The sequence below is a fragment of the Hevea brasiliensis genome, chromosome 2 (assembly GCF_030052815.1).
Source record: "Hevea brasiliensis isolate MT/VB/25A 57/8 chromosome 2, ASM3005281v1, whole genome shotgun sequence".
In the NCBI taxonomy this organism is placed as follows: domain Eukaryota; kingdom Viridiplantae; phylum Streptophyta; class Magnoliopsida; order Malpighiales; family Euphorbiaceae; genus Hevea; species Hevea brasiliensis.
In genome coordinates, this window is record NC_079494.1 from 113,608,837 (window position 1) to 113,631,645 (window position 22,809).

General features: G+C 35.5%; 2 protein-coding genes across 4 annotated transcripts; one reads left to right on the forward strand and one right to left on the reverse strand.

Annotated features, from left to right (window-relative positions):
* Nucleotides 1-16,998: 16,998 nt before the first annotated feature.
* Nucleotides 16,999-19,968, forward strand: LOC110661736 (S-adenosylmethionine synthase 1). 2 transcript variants are annotated; one of them, XM_021820469.2, is made up of 3 exons: nt 17,055-17,154; nt 17,362-17,598; nt 18,473-19,968. In XM_021820469.2, the coding sequence occupies exon 3, from the start codon at nt 18,483-18,485 to the stop codon at nt 19,659-19,661; it is 1,179 nt and encodes a 392-aa protein (XP_021676161.1). In that variant the 5' UTR covers nt 17,055-17,154; nt 17,362-17,598; nt 18,473-18,482; the 3' UTR covers nt 19,662-19,968. The 2 variants fall into 2 exon arrangements, with proteins under 2 accessions (XP_021676160.1, XP_021676161.1); XM_021820468.2 differs by lacking the exon at nt 17,362-17,598 and having other exon boundaries at nt 16,999-17,154.
* Nucleotides 19,969-20,337: 369 nt separating this feature from the next.
* Nucleotides 20,338-22,669, reverse strand: LOC110661737 (major pollen allergen Ole e 10). 2 transcript variants are annotated; one of them, XM_021820470.2, is made up of 4 exons: nt 22,341-22,669; nt 22,226-22,254; nt 21,894-22,134; nt 20,338-20,578 (listed from the first exon to the last, which is right to left on the reverse strand). In XM_021820470.2, the coding sequence occupies exons 1-4, from the start codon at nt 22,414-22,416 to the stop codon at nt 20,550-20,552; spliced, it is 375 nt and encodes a 124-aa protein (XP_021676162.2). In that variant the 5' UTR covers nt 22,417-22,669; the 3' UTR covers nt 20,338-20,549. The 2 variants fall into 2 exon arrangements, with proteins under 2 accessions (XP_021676162.2, XP_057995793.1); XM_058139810.1 differs by having other exon boundaries at nt 21,894-22,149.
* Nucleotides 22,670-22,809: the final 140 nt, after the last annotated feature.

The window sequence follows — 22,809 nt, forward strand, 5'->3', positions numbered from 1 at the left end:
TCCTCAATCCGGCCTCAATGCCCGCGCCACTAACTAAATTAACTAATCATTAGATTAATATAAAAAACTTATCAAATATTTCACAAGTATACTTCCTTAAGAGTTCCATCAATATTTCATTGACATATAAATTTCATTCTATTTTATTACCGAATGATGAATCCTAAAATCATTTAGTTATGTTAGTTTTGAATCTTCGCTTCATATTAAAAAAAAAAAAAAATTGCTGAATAGGCAAGTGGTGAACGAGAGAGAGCAGTCTGCAGTCATCCTACCAACCACGTACAACAGGCACGTGCCGGTTGTGCCAAGCTTTTGGGAAATCCTTGTCGGAAGCGCACCCAGCTTTGCCCGTAACAAATCCCAACTGCCCCACTTCCGTAGGAGTTGCGACGTCATTTCTTCTCGGCTCGCTTCGCTTAGCTGCTCTTATATTACATAATAATAATAATGTGTTAGGCTATTTGGTTAATATTATATAATAATGTTTTTAATAATGTAGCAAAATCCAGTGTATTTGGGCTATTTGGTTGGTGGCCAAACTTGGATCAGATCTGATTTTGACTTGTGAACACAAATAATGGAGTTGTTTGAGTCTCAACCAACCACCATTTCATTTCACACATTATTATTGTTTCTACTTATTTGCTACCAAGTTTTATAATTATATATAATATTTATTTTATAGTATCAAATATTTAAAATCTAAAACTATGATAACTTCTTTCACTTTTAAAAAATTCAATAATTTTTTTCTTTCTTTTATTTAATTAGTCATAAAAATATATTTGTTAACAGAATGGGTTGTTTGAAAGCAAACCTAGCCCACCATAAATATACTCATACACTTATTAATAATATGTTTTCATCTTATAAACTACCTCCTTATCAGCCTAAATCATCTATGTCTCAACCTAAATCATCTGTGTCTTTTGGACCTTCCATTTTTGATACACTCCCTAAAATTTTTATTTGAGAAAAACTTAACATATTTTAACTATGAGAGTATTAAAATAAAAAAATTTTAATAATATTTAAAAATATATCTTTAAAAATAGTACTTTCTATAATTTTGTATGAATGATAATGGAGTGAATCAAAGACGGAGAATCACTCTCTTGCCTCACAAGATATTGGAGTTGGTCGAGAAGGAAGCTGATTGAGGAGGGTTTCTCCACATAAATATTTCTTTTTTTATTTTTATTTTATTTTGTTATTAGATAATATAAATTTATTTATTAAAAATTAAATTAAAATATAAATTTTAAACATAATTTATTTATTTTTTTATTATAATATTTAAATATATAAAAATAAATATTTTTAATAAAAGTAATAATATATTATTATCGAAGTTGATTACAAGATGGGAGAACTTTTCTCTATTGTCACCCTACACAATAATGAATATGGAACGAATCAAATCAATTGGAAAAAAGATTGATATCCCTATAATTTGAAACTTAATATTAAATGAGGGCGTAAGACTTGCAATGGCTCATAGTGTTATGAATCAATTAGAGAGAAAAGTTGTAAGTCAAAGTGTCAAAAATTATTATTATTATTATTATTTTGGTAAAAGGCACTGTCTTATAAATATTTATTTATATATTAATGATAAAATAATAAGAAAGGGCCAAATTAGAACTAATATATAGATAATTGGTAAATAACTAACACAACTGAAATTCTGACTAAAATTACTAAGTTTTCAGTTTTATAAATTGAATTTTTTTTAATGAATCTTCAAAGAGGTTTGATTTGAATGACAAGATCAAATTGATTCTCTTACCAACCCCCTGTTCTCTGTAGAGGTAGGTTTGAGAAAGCGACCACAATATCCCCTTATTAAAAATGAAATATCATAATCATCATTCAATATCAAATAACATTTTCATTTCAATTTATGGTATTAACTTAATTGGAAGCAAAAAAAAAATGAATTTATTTAATAAAAACTACTTATAATTGCCTTTAAAGGGAAGGATTTAAGCTCTGCTTGACAATATTAGTTGTTCTAATAGTTGTTAGTTGTTTTAATAGCTATTAGCTATTTCACTAGCTATTAGCTATGGTGATTAGTTATTTATATAGCTGTTAAAGTATAAGTATTCAGTAAAAATAGCTATTGGATTAATTGTTAAATGTAAAAATAGTGATATAATCTTATTGACTATAGTCAAAACGCTCCCTCAATCCCTAAAAGTAAGAAGAGGTAATTTTTCATGAATCACTCTCTCAATTTCTAAACACTAATATAGACACTATGCCGCCGAATAATATAAATAAGAGAGGGTCAGAATACTAAATTGTCACGACCCAACCTATGGGCAGGATCGGCAATAGGACCTAGGCCAACCTAAAACCACCGAGACCCGTAGTAAGCTTAATTATTCCTCAACCCAATCCTAAGGCTCATTTGGGCCCAATTTCAAGAATTCAACCGAACAGAGTCCGACCATAAAATGGACCATTCAACGGGGAGTTTTTGATTTGCTCGACCTGCAAACACAATATATAATAAATTGAGGAGCTTAGCTCACCCTCCACATGCTCATAATATCATAAAATCCAATGGGAGCTCAGCCCCCTCATCCAATCCAATCATGCATGCATTTAATATTCTTACAAATTCAACATAATATTATATTACAGACCCAAATTAATTAAAATACTCCTAACACATGCAGAGTCTAAAATTTAATTCAATTGTACAAAATACATTAATTATTACTAATTGACATGCGAAGAAGAAGAGCAGTTTAGTCACAACAAGTGATCCTCCTGTAGCTTGGAAAAATAGATGAACAGGAGTGAGCGCTCGACTTAAAGAGTAAAATACTAATTTTAACCACAATTTCTATAGCTATCTAAAGCTAATGTATCCTAAGGAATGGAATGCAATATCTTCATAAATTTCATACAAATCACATCATAACAGTAAAAAGGCAATTTGGAGCACTCACACACCCAATACTATTCAAACAGTACATATATGGGAGCTGATCCCCTATACAACTCTCTTAATCCAGTCTCTGCCAGCGAGTGTCTCTCAAGCCAGACTTTCGCTTAATAAACCAAATGAGGGGGCCAGCGAGTGTCTCTCAAGTCGTGCCTACCCCAACTTATCCATAAAGGACCAGGTCCCAGCAAGTGTCTCTCAAGCCATGTCTACCCGTCCTATCCATATCCAATACCACACGCTACACGCACACCAACACACGCACACGGCTCCAAATTACCACAAACAATATCCATGGCACTTCATCAATTAAGAAAGCAATATAAGAAGTGTCTAGTATTTAACTACATAGATACATATTTATAAGTGATGCATTGGCATGCTTAAATATATAATAATATTGAAATTATAATTAAAATTAATATTTTACTCACAGACTTAAACTGAGGTCACTGTGACGGCTGGGCAGAGGAGGAAGGCTGTTTCGGCTCACCTAATAAATTTTATTGTAATTGTTTAATATATTTGACTCAATACAAACTTAAAAAAGACTCAAGATACCCTAAGTCGCACCGAAAATTCGGTAAAGTCTTCCCTATACCTAGGACCTACCCAACCTGCAAAAGGGTTCAAAATGCACTTCTATATCCACAAGTCACATATCCACAACTCAATCACATCACATGGCCCCTCCTGGGCCCACCCAAATAGTCAACAACCACAATTTAAAAAATTATAATTTAGTCCCTACAATTATCCCTTTTGCAAAAACTACCCATTTGAGCTCCAAAAATTATAAAACTTTGCCTTGCGGTCCTTAGCAATATTATAGAGTTAACACAAAAGAAATTATATTTTTCTAACCTACCACAAATATTTTATAGATTTTTAATCGAAATCAGGCACCAGATAATTAAGAAAAATAAGGGTTCGAGTTTACCTATGCCAATTTATATCCTAGAGACGCATCCGGGGCGTCTAAAAATGGTGGGGTAGCCTATACTCTCAACCCGGTTCTAAAGCTTTCCTGGTAGTCTGTCTACCTGGCCCAAAATTGCAGACCCGAGCAACCGTCAAATTTTTCGCGAATTGAATATACCTCGAATTTTTTGTGGAGTTTACGGTTTTCGAGAAATCTGGCCCGAAAGTCAAAATGGGCTAAAACTTTTTGGGCAAAAATTAGATAAACCACTCGTTGGATTTTTGTATTCTTGGTGTCTATAGAAAGCTCTCGAGTTGTAGATGTGTTTTGGGACAAGACCCGATTTGATTGTTGGCCAGATTGGCCGAATTTTAGCCTGAAAGGTGAAACATCGAGCGGCGCATAGGGAGAGTTTTTGGGCCATGTTCCGGCAGCCTGGAGCGTTGACCGGCGGTGGAGAGGGGTGCTGGAGGTGCGCCGGCGAGTTGGGGAAATAGGGGCGATGGCTAGCCAGAGAGGGGAGGAGGGAGAAGAGAGAAAAAGGGAAAGGAAGTGAGGGTGTCGGGGCGCGCAAGGGGGATAAATGAAGGGAAAGAGGGTCGGTCTGATTCGACTCGACCGGTCCAACCGGTCAGTTCGATTCGGCCGGTTCGATTTCGAGTATCCGAAATTGAATTTTTTACTCTGCCTTGGAACCGAAAACGAGGCCCAAAAATTCTGAAAAATTTTCAAAAAACTCAAAAAAATTCGTAGAATGTAAATATATTTTTAGTTTTATCACATGGTCTTTAAATAAATTTTTAAAAATCATCAAAGTTTTATATTTTAGGAAAATGGAATCCGATTTCAAAAATTCAAAAAAATTCAAATAATTCTTTAAAATTTAAATAAAATAAACTATTAATATCTACCCATAAAATAATTAATTTAAAAATTAGGGGTGTAACATAAATATTATTTTAAAAGTTATTACCTAACAGGACCTCATACTATAGTGTCCATGGCCGCTTAATTATATATTTTTTGAGTTATTAATTATTTTTTATCTATAATTAATTTTTATATAATTTATTTTATTTTATTAATTAAATTATGAGACTTAGAATTTTTTTTTTGAAAATAATTATTTTGATGGTTTGAGGGATAATTATGAAGAGAAATTAACTGAAAATGGAAAGTAAGCTAGAAATAGGAAGTTAAAGAGAAATTGCAAAAAAACATAGCTGTGGGCATTAACTTCTTTCCGAGTGCAAAATGTGAGATGGTGAAGATCTGGACGCTTTCAGGTACTTCTAAAGAAAGTCTATAAATTTAAGATGGCTTGAAATGTTACAAATCTCAATCAACCAATTAATAAACTCAACAAACTAGCTAAACTCTCTAGTATTTTATCTTTTATTTTTATTGTCAATTTTAATTCAAATTCTTTTTGATTTTTAAGTTGTTGCACTTTTATTATTCTCAAGCTTTGTAATTATTTTTTAAGCAATTAATATAATTTTTACTTTAATAAAGGTGAAATTGCATTTTATCTAACCAGTTATTATAATTAGTTTGATTTAGAAATTAAACGCGTACTTAATGATACACTGAGTAATTCTTGCATTTAAACCATTAACTAATCAAATTGTCTCTAAACCAAACATTATATAATTATTTCTCTATATTTATATTTTTATTCAAATTTTCAAATTATCCTTTTATATAGAATTTATAATTTTATAAATTTATCCTCACTCAGTTACTTCTTTTTATATTCACTCAATCTCTTAAATTGCCGTCACTATATAAAATTTATGATTTTATAAATTTATTCTTGCTCAATTATTTCTCAGTTCCTACTTAATTGCCTCCACTACCTAAAATTAGTGAATCATCATAATTTTTATCTATATATATAATTATTTTTATTTATACATATCTCTAATTTTTTTAGTTTTATTTTGTAAAGTATATAATTTATTCTAAATTTCATTTTTATGTATATATAATTTTTTTATTTATATAAAAATATATGTGTTTTGGGACAAGACCCAGTCCGATTAGTGGCCGGATCAGAAGGATTTTGGCCAGAAAGGTGAAACGTTGCGCGGTGCATAGGGGGAGTTTTTGGGCCATTTTCCGGTGGCCTGGAGCGAGGGCCGACGGTGGGAGGGGTACTGGAGGTGCACCAGCGAGCTGGGGAGGGAGAGGCGATGGCTGGCCGGCGAGGGGAGGAGGGAGGGGAGAGAAAAAGGGAAAGGAAGTGAGGGTGTCGGAGCACGTGGGGGAGAAAAGAAGAAGGGAAAGAGGGCCGATCCGTTTCGACCGGTCCGACACGGTTCGATTGGATTCGGCCAGTTTGATTCAGGGTACTTGAAATTGAATTTTTTACTCTGCCTTAGGATTGAAAACGATGCCCAAAAATTCTGAAAAAATTACAAAAAATTCAGAAAAATTCGCAGAGTCTAAATATATTTTTAGTTTTGTCACATAGTCTTTAAATAAATTTTTAAAAATCATCAAAGTTTTATATTTCAGAAAATCAAACCCGATTTCAAAAATTCGAAAAATTTCAAATAATTCTCCAAAATTTAAATAAAATAAAATATTAATATCTACCCATAAAATAATTAATTTAAAAATTAAGGGTATTACATTCTTCTCTCCTTACAGAAAATTCATCTTCGAATTTTTACACAAGGCAGAATAAAAGAACATAATTACACATTGAACAAATAAGGGTACTTGCTACGCATGTCCCGCACTGACTCCCAGGTGCATTCTTCTACTGATTGGCTCCTCTACAACACCTTAACCATAGGGATTTGTTTCGACCTTGGTTGCCTCACTTGGTAGTCCACTATGGCTACTGGCTGCTCCTCAAACGTCTAGTCTTCTTTCAGCTCTACTGTATTCGGTTGTAGCACATGAGAGGGATCTGGTATGTATTTCCTGAGCATGAAGATATGAAATGCAGGATGAACATGAGAAAGGCTGGGTGGTAATTCCAACTGATAGGCAATTGCTCCAACTCTATCAGTAACCTCATAAGATCCAATATATCGAGGTGCTAACTTGCCTTTATTTCCAAATCTCATGACTCCCTTCATCAAAGAAACCTTCAGGAATACGTAATCGCCTATTGCAAACTCTACATCCCTTCGTCTGGGATCCGCATAACTCTTCTGCCTACTGAAAGTTGTTTTCAATCGTTTCTTGGTTAAAAGAATCATCTCTAAAGTGTACTACACTAGGTCTACATCATGCACCTTCACTTCTCCCACTTCAGTCCAACACAGAGGAGACCTACACTTTCTGCTATAAAGTGCCTCATAGGGTGCCATCTCGACGCTGGAATGATAACTGTTATTATAGGCAAACTCCACCAAGGGTTGCTGATCATCCTATTGACCTCCAAAATCCAAAACACAGATGCGAAGCATGTCTTCCAGTGTTTGAATTATCCTTTTGGACCGCCCGTCTGTCTGAGGGTAAAAGGCGGTACTAAAGTTTAATTGTGTGCCAAGTGCCTCTTGCAGCTTTCTCTAAAACCTAGAAGTGAACTGGGGCCCTCTGTTAGATATTATGGAAGTAGAAACTCCATGTAATCTGACTATTTCTCAAACATAGAGTCGGGCATACTGTATAACAGAATAGGTGGTTTTCACAAGCAATAAATGAGCTGATTTAGTCAGACGATCTACAATTACCCATATCGAATCATATCCCTGCGTGGTACGAGGCAACCCAGGAACAAAATCCATAGTGATCATTTTTCACTTCCATTCTGGGATAGGGAGCTCTTGCAGCTTCCCTGACTGCCTCTGGTGTTCAAACTTCACCTTTTGATAAGTCAAGCACTTGGACACAAAGTCTGCAATGTCTCCCTTCATGCCATTCCACCAGTAACTATCTTTCATATCATGATACATCTTGGTGGAGCTTGGGTGGACATTTTACAGTGTATAGTGTGCCTCTCGCAGATTTCCTTCCTGAGATTGTCCACGTCAGGCACACATATCCTGGAACCTTGCATAAGAGCGCCATTATTGGCAAATCCAAACTCACCACCTTCACCCTGCTGTACTCTTTCTATAATCCTCATTAATTGCAGGTCTCTGTGCTGGAAAACTCTGATTCTGTCTTGCAGGTTTGGTCTCACTGAAAAATGGGCCAATAATACCCCCTCATCTGAAATATCTAAGATCAGACCTTGATCCATCAACTCATGTACTTCCTGAATCAACGATCTCTTCTCTGTTGATATGTGCGCCAAGCTGCCAGAAGATTTTCTACTCAAAGCATCTGCTACTACATTGGCCTTCCCAGGGTGGTACTGGATGGTACAATCATAGTCCTTCAGAAGCTCCATCCATCTCATTTGTCTCGAATTTAAATCCCTCTATTGGAAGATGTACTTCAAACTCTTGTGGTCGGTGTATATCTTGCACACTTCACCATACAGGTAGTATCTCCAGATCTTTAGTGCAAATACTACAGCCGCCATTTCCAAATCATGATGGGGTAGTTCTGCTCATGTCTCTTTAGCTGCCTTGAAGCATAAGCCACTACTTTTTCATGCTACATCAAAACACACCCTAAGCCAACTCTGGAGGCATCATAGTACATGGTATATCCTTCACCACTCATCAGTAATGTCAACACAGGGGCTGTAGTTAGACATTCCTTAAGCTTCTGGAAGCTCTCCTCACAATCATCTGTCCAAATGAATGGAATATTCTTCCAAGTTAACTTAGTTAGGGGAGTTGCTATCCTGGAGAAATTCTTCACAAAACACCTATAGTAGCCAGTTAGGCCCAGAAAACTTCGCACCTTAGTGACTGTTATAGGCCTAAGCCAATCAGTTACCGCCTCAATTTTCTTGGGATCCACTTGAATGCCTTCACTAGAAACCACGTGTCCCAAGAATGAGATGCTTTCTAGCCAAAATTCACATTTTGAAAATTTGGCATATAGAGAATGCCTTCACTAGAAACCACGTGTCCCAAGAATGAGATGCTTTCTAGCCAAAATTCACATTTGGCATATAGTTGGTGCTCCCTCAAAGTCTGCAACACCATCCTCAAATGCCACACATGTTCTTCCTCTGTCCGAGAGTATACCAAAATGTCATCTATGAATACGATGACAAAACGGTCTAGGAATGGCCTGAACACCTTGTTCATCAAGTCCATGAAGGCCGTTGGTGCATTAGTGAGTCCAAAAGACATTACCAATAACTCATAATGACCATGTCTTGTCCTGAATACTATCTTAGGCACATCCTCATTCTTGATTCTCAACTGATGGTAGCCTGATTGTAGGTCTATTTTGGAAAATAATCTAGCCCCTTGAAGCTGATCAAACAGATTATCGATCCGAGGAAGTAGATACTTGTTCTTCACAGTCACCTTATTCAGCTGTCTATAATCAATACACAACCTCAAGGACCCATCTTTCTTTCTCACAAATAGAACAGGAGCGCCCCAAGGTGAAGTGCTCGAACGTATGAAACCCTTGTCCAAAAGTTCCTGTAGTTGATCCTTTAGCTCTTTCAATGTAAGGCGGCATTGATATGGGGTTTGTACTCTGCACAACATCAATGCAGAACTCTATTTCCCTTCCTGGTGGCAACCCTAGAAGCTCCTCAGGGAAGACATCCATAAATTCTCTAACAACAGGAACATTTTCAATGTTAATACCTTCTACAGATGTATCTCTCACCAATGCTAAATACCCTTGACACCCACGCCTCAATATTTTTCTAGCACTAATTACTGACACTAAGTTATATGGAGCCACGCTCCTATCACCATCAAAGCTAAACTCTTCCACACCAAGTATATGAAAGTACACATTTTTGTTCCTGCAGTCTAAAGTGGCATAATGAGTTACCAACCAATCCATTCCTAAAATTACGTCGAAATCCATTACTGGTAGAGTAACCAAGTCTGCTGGGAGGATTCTTCCACCCACTACCACTGGAATACCAGGAAAAACCATATCCACATCTATATTGTTACTAAGAGGGGTAGCTACAGACAAGGGGCATTCCAAAGTTGTAGGGTTCCTACCCAATCTCATGGCAAAAATAGGAGAGACAAATGAGTGCATAGCACCCGGATCTATCAAAACACGAGCCTCATAGGAACAGACTAGAAGAATACCTGCCACAACTGAATTGGAAGCCTGAGCATCCTGGTGGGTCAAGGTGAAAACCTGAGCTTGACCCCTACCCTGTATTGCAGAACCCAGAAATTGACTTCTATCTCCTGACCTACCTCCAAATCCACATCCTCCTTGTCCTCGGCCCTGTTGGCCACTGAACTGACTCCTGCCATGCTGGAAGCACCAGGATACAATTGACGAAGAACATTTGCAATAGAACTCTATGACCCCATTTGTGGCTCGTTGAACACTAGACATTCTTTAGCAAAGTGAGCTGGCTGGCCACACCGAAAACATACTCCTGAACCCATCATACAAGGTCTTGAATGTCCTCTTCCACACTGCGTGCAAGGTGCCAAGGAGGATCCTGAACCAGACTCAGAACTGCTATAACCCAAACTGTGACCACTGCTGAATCCATACCCTAGTCTGAATCCTTGAGATTTGTGTTTAAAACCACCCTTCTTGTTGTTTCTACCTCTTCCTCTGTAGTGACTTTGGCGTCCGCTATCCATGGTACCCATGTAGGGAACACCTAAAGAACCCTTTGCTCTATTCTTCTTTGCCCTTCCACTGTCATCTCCTGTATAGTTAATTTTAATCTGTCGGGCTTGATCAACTACCACATCAAAAGACTGATCAAACATCATGGCCAGATTTGCATACCTCCTGTCCAGCCTCTTTAGGAACCTCTTTACCTTTATACTTTCTGTAGCCACTGCTGTGGGGGCATATCTACTCAGTTCCAAAAATTCTATAGCATATTCATCTACGGATCTGCCATTCTACCTTAAGGCCTCAAAGGCCCACTGCTTTTGATCTCTGAAGCTTTCTGGCATAAACCTGTTAATTAACAGTTCCACAAACTGGGTCCAAGATAATCCCTCAATACGAGGTAGTACATAGTCTGTCATCCACTGCCTTGGCACTGGCCCCAATACATGCTGCACACACTCTATAAGTCTCCTATCAGTCAACTGTAATTCCATCCCTGCCTGTTTGCAGGAGTCCAAAAATCGGTAAGCATCATCTAACACATCATAAGTACCAGGCACCAACTTCTTGAAATTTATTATTTGTTTGTAAGGTTCCCCTCTTGGTGCGGTGGACGACTGTTGTTGTGGAGGGTGAATCATATATTGTGCCATGATATTGATGGTTCTCTGCAATCCGGCTAGGGTAGCTGTCATTAGGTCCATGCGACCCTGGGCCACAAAAGACTATTCCTAAACTGGTGGCGGGTGCTCTTCTACTTGAGCAGCTCTAGGTCTCCTGCCTCGAGTCCTTGGGATAGGCACTTCATCCTGTGCCGACACCTTGTCTGGCACATCCCGTTTTGGTGTAGTGGCAGCTCTTCTACTTCTACGTATTTTCCTGAAATTTAGCAGCATTAGCCCATAAAAATTCAAAACGGCATATTACACAGCTCTACAGACTCATATTTACACACAATTATATAAAGCAGAAACTAGAAGTAAAGATGACAATGCAAGGATGAATGTGGACCCTATTCTTCGCATGTGACTCCTATTAGACTCTTCTTAAAACTTTAGATATATATTCCCTATGAATCTAGAGCCTAAGCTCTAATACCACATTTGTCACGACCCAACTTATAGGCCGGACCAACACTAGGACCTAGGCCAGCCTAAAGCTCCCGAGGCCTGTAGTAAGCCTAACTATTACTCAACCCAATCCTAAGGCCCATTTGGGCCCAATTTCAAGAATTCAATCGGACAGAGTCCGATCATAAAATGGACCATTCAATGGAGAGTTTTTGACTCGCCCGACCTATAAACACAATATATAATAAATTGGGGAGCTCAGCTCACCCTCCACATGCTCATAATATCATAAAATCCAATGGGAGCTTAGCTTTCTCATCCAATCCAGTCATGCATGCATTTAATATTCTTACAAATTCAACACAATATTATATTACAGACCCAAATTAATTAAAATACTTCTAACATATGCGGAGTCTAAAATTTAAGTCAATTGTATAAAATACATTAGTTATTACTAATTGACTTGCGAAAAAGAAGAGCAGGTTAGTCACAACAAGTGATCCTCCTGTAGCCTGAAAAAATAGATGAACAGGAGTGAGCGTTCGACTCAGAGAGTAAAATACTAATTTTAACCACAATTTCTATAGCTATCTAAAACTAATACATCCTAAGGAATGAAATGCAATATCATCATAAATTTCATACAAATCACACCATAACAGTAAAAAGGCAATTTGGAGCACTCACACACCCAATACTGTTCAAACAGTACATATATGAGAGCTGATCCCTTATACAGTTCTCTTAATCCAACCTCTGCCAGTGAGTGTCTCTCAAGCCGGACTTTTGCTTAATAAACTAAATGTAAGGGCCAGCGAGTGTCTCTCAAGCCGTGCCTACCCCGAATTATCCATAAAGGACCCGGTCCCAGCGAGTGTCTCTCAAGCTGTGTCTACCTGTCCTATCCATATCCAATACCACACGCCACACGCACACCAACACACGTACATGGCTCCAAATTACCACAAACAACATTCATGGCACTTCATCAATTAAGAAAGCAATATAAGACGTCTCTAGTGTTTAACAACATAGATACATATTTATAAGTGATGCATGGGCATGCTTGAACATATAATAATATTGAAATTATAATTAAAATTAATATTTTACTCACAGACTTAAACCGAAGTCACTACGGTGGCTGGGCAGAGGAGGAAGGTTGTTCCAGCTTACCTGAAAATTTTCATTTTAATTATTTAATATATTTGACTCAATGCAAACTTGGAAAAGACCAAAGACACCCTAAGTCGTGCCGAAAATTCGGCAGAGTCTCTCATATACCTAGGACCTACCCAACCTGCAAAAGGGTTCAAAATGCACTTCTATATCCACAACTCAATCATATCACATGGCTCCTCCTGGGCCCACCCAAATAGTCAACAACCACAATTTGAAAAATTATAATTTAGTCCCTACAATTACCCCTTTTGCAAAAACTACCCATTTGAGCTCCAAAAATTCTAAAACTTTGCCCTATAGAGTAACACAAAAGAAATTATATTTTTCTAACCTACTACAAATATTTTATAGATTTTTAATCGAAATAAGGCACTAGATAATTAAGAAAAATGAGGGTTCAGGTTTACCTATGCTAATTCTGACCCTGGATACGCGTCCGGAATGTCTGAAAATGGTGGGGTAACCTATACTCTCAGCCCGGTCTTGAAGCTTTCCCAGTAGTCTGTCTGCCAGGCCCGAAATTATAGACCTAAGAAACAATCAAATTTTCGCAAATTGAATGTGCCTACGCGAAGCCCATAATATGGGGGTTAGTATATAATTTTTACGGAATTTTCTAAACTCATTTAAGGCTCGGAAAAAACATTGCGAAGTCTCACGAGACCCACCAAAAAACGGTGTCGAAAAAATTTGTAATGGGTATTGCTGCGAAGCTCTCGACGAGTGGAGCACTCCGGTACTCTCGGATTTTTGGTGGGGTTTACGGTTTTCGAGAAATCTAGCCCGAAAGTCAAAATGGGCTAAAACTTTTCGAGCAAAAATTAGACAAATCTTCGATGGATTTTTGTATTCTTGGTGTCTATAGAAAGCTCTCGAGGTTTAGATGTGTTTTGGGATAATACTAGGTTCGATTGGTGGCCGGATCGGCCAGATTTTGGCCGTGAAGGTGAAACATCGTGCCGCAAATAGGGGGAGTTTTTGGGCCATTTTTCAGCAGCCTGGAGAGTCAGCCGGCGGCGAGGAGGGGGTGCTGGAGGTGCGCCGGCGAGCTGGGGAGGGAGGGGCGATGGCTGACTGGCGAGGGGAGGAGCGAGGAGAGAGAAAAGAGGAAAGGAAGTGAGGGTGTCGGGGCGCGCGGGGGGAAAAGAAGAAGGCAAAGAGGGCCGATCCGATTCGACTGGTCTGGCCCGGTCCATTTCGATTCAAGGTATCCGAAATTGAATTTTTTACTCTGTCTTGGGATAGAAAATGAGGCCCAAAAGTTCTGAAAAAGTTTCAGAAAATTGCGAAAAATTCATAAAATCTAAATACATTTTTAGTTTTGCCACGTGATTTTTAAATAAATTTTTAAAAATCATCAAAGTTTTATATTTTTAGAAAATGGAACCTGATTTCAAAAATTTTAAAAATTTCAAATAATTCTCCAAAATTTAAATAAAATAAAATATTAATATCTACCCATAAAATAATTAATTTAAAAATTAGGGGTGTTACATTAATATTACCTTAAAAGTTATTACCTAACAGGACCTCATAGTATAGTGTCCGTGGCTACTTAATTATATATTTTTTGAGCTATTAATTATTTTTTATCTATATTTAATTTTTATAAAATTTATTTTATTTTATTAATTAAATTATGAGACTTAGAAATCATTTTTTTGAAAATAATTATTTTGATGGTTTGAGGGATAATTGTGAAGAGAAATTAACTGACAATGGAAAGTAAGCAAGAAATAGGAAGTTAAAGAGAAATTGCTAAAAAACATAGTTGTGGGTATTAACTTATTTCAGAGTGCAAAATGTGAGATGGTGAACATCTAGACGCTTTCAGTTACTTCTAAAGAAAGTCTATAAATTTAAGATGGCTTGAAATGTTACAAATCTCAATCAACCAATTAATAAACTCAACAAACTAGCTAAACTCTCTAGTATTTTATCTTTTATTTTTATTGTCAATTTTAATTCAAATTCTTTTTAATTTTTAAGTTGTTGCACTTTTATTATTCTCAAGCTTTGTAATTATTTTTTAAGCAATTAATATAATTTCTATTTTAATTTTTATTGTGTTAAAGATGAAATGCAAATCTAATCAGTTCTTATAATTGGTTTGATTTAGAAATTAAAAGCATACTTAATAATACACTGAGTAATTCTTGCATTGAAACTATTAACTAACCAATTTGTCTTTAAAGCAAACATTATATAATTATTTCTCTATATTTTTATTCAAATTTTCAAATTATCCTATTATATAGAATTTATAATTTTATAAATTTATCCTCACTCAGTTACTTCTTTTTATATCCACTCAATCTCTTAAATTGCCCTCACTATATAAAATTTATGATTTTATAAATTTATTCCTGCTCAATTATTTCTCTGTTCCTACTTAATTGCCTCCACTACATAGAATTAGTGATTCATCATAATTTTTATTTATATATATAATTATTTTTATTTATACATATCTCAAATTTTTTTAGTTTTATTTTGTAAAATATATTATTTATTCTAAATTTTATTTATATGTATATATATTTATTTATTTATTTATTTATTTATATAAAAATATATGTATATGTTATGTGCATAACCCATCAACAAAATTTTATGATCTGCCACAGAAAGTATCAACATAAAATACTTTTAACAATTATATAAAACAATAAAAAAAACCATAGAATATTATTTACTATATAATATACATATTTAAAATTGTAAAATACCATTTAATGTTGTTATTACATATTTAAAATACCATTTCATTTTTGTGGGTATTGCATTATTAAACACTGATAAAATTATATTGCATGATTCAACATTTTATTTAAAACCTATAAACATATAATCATGTGTATGTTAGACATATTTTTTGTGAGCTTTTCATTTTTCTCACTTTAGTATTCAAAATCATTTATATTGTTTTCAGTATAAAAATTGTGATATTAAAAATCCTTTCAATTGTTTTATTTATTTTTAACATATTAAATATTTATAAATTAATCAAAATCTCATATACAATATGAGATAAATACAGTATTATCCAATTAATCACTTCACATGTTTTTTATACACATAAAAGTAATGCTTTCTTTCTTATAGAAAAATAATTTTTTTTATAATATAAATAATAAATCATACATAATTATGAAAAATAATATATATGTATTGAATGTACCTAATAATCTCTCCATCTTTTGTGTTAGGGGAGAGCATTCGGTCGGTTCGGTTCCGAACCGAACCGAATACCAAAATCCAAAAAATCGAATCGCTCAAAAATATAAATCGAATCGAACCAATCACTTAAGAAGAACCGAACCAAACCAAACTGAAAAATATCGGTTCGGTTCAATTCCGTTGCATTAAATCAAAAATATTAAAATTTTTATTTTTTTGAGCTAGGTTATGCATCTTGGGCCGGTTATGTATATTGGGCCTTGAAGCTTATGCATCTTAGGCTGAAAAATTATTTGAGTCATTTTACAATTCGATTTAATTGATTTTATCAGTTTTAACCGATAAAAAATCGAATCGAACTGAAAACCGAATATATTCAAATTTAACTATTTTATTTATTTTTAATATATTAAATATTTATAAATTAACCAAAATCTCATATACAATATGAGATAAATCCAGTATTATAAATCACTTTACATGTTTTTTATATACATAAAAATAATGCTTTCTTTCTCATAAAAGAATAAAATTTTTTATAATATAAATAATAAATCTTATATAATTATGAAAAATAATATATATATATATATATATATATATATATATATATATATATATATATATATATATATATATAAACCTACCTAATAATTTCTAAAGTATGTGCGCTTAAAGAAATTAAAATATGAAAGGCACGGCCATCGCTGCGCGTGGGATTAACAATTCGCCTCGCTAGCCATCAAACCTAGCTCCAAGGAGCCGAGCCAACGGCTTAATACGAGGGTTGGTGAATGACCGGCTATTCCTGTTAATATTCATAAATTAAAAAATTTCATTCATATCTAAAGTATCATTAGCCAGTTAATACTTTTCAAAGCCTTCCGATGTCTCTTTATCTCCCACCAACCCCAGCCAACTCCACGCCTCCAAATTCTGACATCAAATGGCAATATTTTGTCCGCAAATGACAAATCAATTACCAAACCACAGATGCAGTTTCCCTAATCCTAATAAATTAAATTAAAAGATCTTAACCGCCCCGCCCGGTTACCGGTTTGGAGGCCCTTTGGTCTATAAATAGCCGGTGTCACAAAGGCGTTAACCGTTGAGCCTTAGCAGTACCGCTTGTTTAGGGGGCTGGTTGGAGGGACACAAAGGTCTATATTTTACTGTGACTCTACTCTAAGGTACCCTTGGCTAGTCTTCTTCTGTAGCTTCTGTATGGATTTTATGCTTTTTTTTCCTGTTTGCTTCATTCATTCTTACTTGGATTGAGAATGAGTGTCATTCTTTCTCAAAATGCTTCTATTTTGATTTCCGCTGTGTTTATTGCTTTAAGGAACTTTTATTTGAGTGTCTTTGACTCAAATGCTTACAGATCTGGCTGTTTATAGGTGTTTCAGATGTCTGTTTTATGATCATATACGGGTCTGACATTGGCTTGTGTGACATTAGAGTTCTTAGTTACTAGTTTTGGGAGATTTGAAGATCTAAGTGAATTTGAAGTCTTATGCTTGACTTGACGTTGGAGCAATCTTTGTAAAAGTTATTCTCATTATCACCTGTTTGGAGTTTCACGATGAATGCTAGAAGGGGTCTTTTGTGGTGTCTAATGGCTTGAATTTACCTGTGTACGATACATTTTTTCAGTAGAATAATGCAGATCTGATGATATTTCCAGTTTGATGGCTCTGTGGTTGTATTTTCTTTTTTCTTTATTGGATGAGATTATTTAGAATAGCATATAATCCTTTTTATTATGTCAATCTGGTATAGATCTAGTGGGTGTTCATTTTGTATTTATCAGTTATGGGACTCGTAAATTAGTGCTCTCCGGGATGTAGCTAGAAATGACTACTTTCCCTTCAAGTAATTTAGATGTGTCGGCAGGGGGCCTTATGTTTTTAATTAATTAATAATGAATAACAGGGTAGAAGAGGAGAATAAAAAATATGTATAAAGCAGGACAACCCCTGAAAGTCACAAAATGTCAAAAGATACCTTTTGGTTTTACAGCTAAGATTTTTCAACATGCTTGTGGATTTCAACATAACACGTAGTTGAGTTTCCTAACGGGAGATCTATTATGGAAATGCTATATCCACACCATGGAGTCCATTATTTTATTAATCCTAAAAATGGATCCCAGAAGTAGATGTGGGTATCCATGTAGTGGAAATATAAACATCCAATCGATTATTGAGTTCTAAATCTGTTATGATTTTCTTATTCCAGTGGTAAGAGAATCTATTAGGTCTTTGTTCCCCCAATAATTCGATAATTGGTCCTTTGGGAATGTAGACTTTAAAGATATGAAAAAGCAATTTTCTTACACAGATTCTTCCCTTTTTTAGCTGTTCTCATAAAGTTTGAAGATATTTATCTTGAAAATATGTTTGCTTTTGTTCTATTTGCTATATTCTTAAGCATCTAAGCAAGCTTAGATTTCACGGAGTTGCTTTTTTTCATCATTATTAAGGTGTCTTCTGCCTTTGTGATATTCAGCTTTAAGGAAATGGAGACTTTTCTGTTCACCTCTGAATCTGTGAATGAGGGTCACCCTGACAAACTCTGCGACCAGATCTCTGATGCGGTGCTAGATGCCTGTCTTGCACAGGATCCTGACAGCAAGGTTGCCTGTGAAACATGCACTAAGACCAATATGGTCATGGTTTTCGGAGAGATTACCACCAAGGCCGAGGTTGACTATGAGAAGATAGTTCGTGACACATGTCGTTACATTGGATTTGTTTCAGATGATGTTGGTCTTGATGCTGACAAATGCAAGGTCCTAGTTAACATTGAGCAGCAGAGCCCTGATATTGCTCAGGGTGTCCATGGCCATTTCACCAAGCGTCCAGAAGAAATTGGTGCTGGTGACCAGGGCCATATGTTTGGTTATGCCACTGATGAGACCCCTGAGTATATGCCATTGAGCCATGTCCTTGCCACCAAGCTGGGGGCTCGGCTTACTGAAGTTAGGAAGAATGGCACCTGCCCGTGGCTAAGACCTGATGGAAAGACTCAGGTTACTGTTGAGTACTACAATGACAATGGTGCCATGGTCCCAGTCCGTGTCCACACTGTCCTCATCTCTACCCAGCATGATGAGACTGTCACAAATGATGAAATTGCTGCTGACCTCAAGGAACATGTCATCAAACCTGTCATCCCTGAGAAGTACCTTGATGAGAAGACCATCTTCCACCTTAACCCGTCAGGGCGTTTTGTCATTGGTGGTCCTCACGGTGATGCAGGACTCACTGGACGCAAGATCATTATAGACACCTATGGTGGCTGGGGGGCTCATGGTGGTGGTGCTTTTTCAGGAAAGGACCCAACAAAGGTGGACAGGAGTGGTGCTTATATTGTTAGGCAGGCGGCCAAGAGTATCGTAGCAAATGGTCTTGCCCGCAGGTGCATCGTGCAGGTCTCCTATGCCATTGGTGTACCTGAGCCTTTGTCCGTCTTTGTGGACACCTATGGAACTGGAAAGATACCTGACAAGGAGATTCTCAAGATTGTGAAAGAGAACTTCGACTTCAGACCTGGAATGATGACCATCAACCTAGATCTCAAGAGGGGAGGCAACAGGTTCTTGAAGACAGCTGCATATGGACACTTTGGAAGGGATGACCCAGACTTCACCTGGGAGGTTGTCAAGCCCCTCAAGTGGGATAAGCCTCAAGCTTAAGAGTGATTATCCTATCCCTGCTGTCAATGCTTTCTTGGCTGGTAGTTGATGAATAATTGGCTTGTTTCCTTACTGCTGCGCAACAAATCTAGAACAATCTACAATGGTCTATTCTCATACATAATATGCCCTATCCAATTTTCTTTCTTCTTTTCCCCACCTTTGTTTTTTAATTACCAGTGTCGGGGCTATAAAAATGTGAGAATTTTTTTTAATTTGATGGCACCGGATGTAATGAGCTGCCTTGCAGCAGGGCAGCAGCGAAATGTATTAACGTGTTCTTTTTGCAGAACAAATTATTATTTTACTTCTGTGTGACTACTGTTGGCCACGTTCATTGCAATTTGATGTCAGAGATGATCATCTTTGGCGTCCTAATTTTTGGTTTCATAGTTTGGCACGTTGAAATGAAGTTGCTCTTTTTCTCTATGATATCATCGTCAGGCACAAACAAGTTGAGCTCCAAAGTTACGTCTGTCCGTTGTTCTGTTTTCACAGTAAAACCAGCCACTTGCATTTGATGCGTACAGTGAACTGACTTCAACGTACAGGGAAGAATCGGCTCCAGCTGCCGTAACTTTTTTACCAGAGTCGAGACATTGCATGTTCTGTTGTTCTACTTACGGGAAAGAAAAGGCAAAAAGCTCAATTGATTGCAACAGGAGACTCGTTGCTGTATATCAATAAAAAGCATTGGTAATTAATTAGCACCAGGCACACCCCTTTTCACAAAATGAGTCTCTTTCTCATCCATTCGTAATACTAACTGGACATCATAATTTGGAAGTTAGAACTCCCTCAATCAAAATAAAAATAAAGGCAACTACAAATAGAAACCTTCGTCCATGTTAAAACTGCTCTCTCTACTCGTCGAATCGAGCGCTCTCGTCAGAGCGGATAGACACAGGTACCAAAAGCTGCCAAACAAAATGGAAGCACCTCCAGTTATTTAATTCCATTTCAGAAAATTTTGTAAAATTCATGCTGCTATTTGTTTCACGAAATTTTTTTTTTTTTAAATTCTATATTTTCTAGCACTCAGAAAAATTGATCGGCAATTGTTTTTCTTATCAAAAGGAAAATTAAATATTTTTAAGAGAAATAATTCTTTTTTAAAAGAGAATGTCTTTTTTATTTCTTAAAACTTTGATAATTTTATTAAAAAGTGAAAATATAAATATATATTATTAATTTAATATTAAAATCAAATAATGAAAAATATTTTTATAAAAAATATATTTTGGATAATATTTTTTTAATATTTTTTATAAAAAATATTTTTTATATATAAGTTTTTTTTTTTCAATAAAACAGACAGCCTCAATGTAATGTATTTAGTTTGAATAAAAATTAGAATTCAATTTTATGGAATTGATTATAACTAAAACAAGATCTTATTAAATTTAAATAAAATTTGAAATGAAATATACAAAATTTTTATAATAATATTTTTTAGATTAAAATGTCTATATCAAAAATTCTCTTAATCATTCATCTTCTTATATTTATTAATTAAATAAATTACCAAGTGCCATTAACTAATTATAAAAAGATTTTAAAAAGAGATTTATTTTATATTTATAAAAATATATTGGTAATAGGTTTATATATTTGTTAATTGTAAATTTATAAGATTTTTTTAATAAGGTAGTTTAGAAAATGAGAGTAAATGAATTTTAATTATAAAATTATATAAAAATAAATTATATAAAATTTAATTGAATTTTATATTTTAAGTTAAATAAATAGAGAACTAAAAAAAAGAGGAGAGTTTTGTGAAATAAATTTTGACAACCGCCCATGAACTTATCTAGTTGTAATATTACAGTCGTTTCAAATTTTACACAGTAAAATCCCTCTAACCTCCAATTAGCAGTTTTTCAGTCTAAACAATTACAACATGAAACTTAGTCAGTATTTCTCTTTTCTCTCTCAAGTTATGTGTAAATTGAATCTTTCTTCTTTCTATAGACGGAATAATTTTTCATGCGTAAAAAAAAAAAATTTTACACTTTGCATAAGAGAGGAGAGAGAAATGTTCATGCGGGAGCTATTCACATTAGTTTCTACCCGAAAGATCAGTAATTGAAAGTCAGAGGATTTTACTGTGTAAAATTTGAAACTTTAGAGGATTTTATGTTACAGTTTAATGTTAAAAGAGTGTAGTGTTACAATTATATAAGTTCAAGGGACAGTTATTGAAATTTATTCGAGCTTTGAGAGGAAACTTACAAGGGTTCTGAGTTACAGCGACACCAGTGCCATTGAAATTGCAATCCCAAGGGTGCTTGCCTGCAGACTTGTAGAAGAGATTCATGGCATAAGAGGCATGTGAAACAGGTGTATCTGGATTGAAGCAGCTACCACCTGGTTGAATCGGACTACAGTCCACTCCACTTTGTCCACAGCTAAAATCGATGTTGCGGAAAAGCGTACTTGCCTCTGTGGATGGCTTTGCAATGCACCACATCCCCTGACCATCATTTGCCTATTAGAAAAAAAAAAAGTAGCATTTGCTTGATGCTTTTGTTAAGCTCAAAATGCCATTAGTCAACAACACTTACCGTCCGGTATCTTCCATGGTATCTCGACTCTGCATCGTATGAAACCCATATGTTAAGGCTAGAATGATAGTGGTTAATGTATAAACCATAATCAACTAGTGGGTAAAATGCTAACCTATGCAAACAGCCGAAGAAAGAAGCAAAGCAAAGGCAAGAGAAAGAAATGACGAAGGATGCCTTGCACTTTCCATCTTGGTTTGTCTCAGCAACACCCAACAACTAATATGATTGAAAGAGAGATCTTGGTAAAAATGTGAACACTCTGTGGAGGCATATATAGAGTAAAATGAAAAAATTACTGCACGAATGAGACGGGTTCCATTATTAATAAGGCCCTTGTGGGTCGATAAATTGCATTCGTCCTATTAAAGAAGTTTCAAAATTAAATGATCTTTAGGTATACAGCTGAGACGAAAATGAACATCAGCGTGACGCACCTGCTTTTTTAATTAACAGCATTCATGTTTTTTAAGCTACTCTTTTTTGAAGGTTCAACTGACATGATTCCTCCATCATGCTTGAGTTGCTTCGCGATTAATGATCGCATGATATAACACATCCCACCAGTTAAAATTACTGCTAAA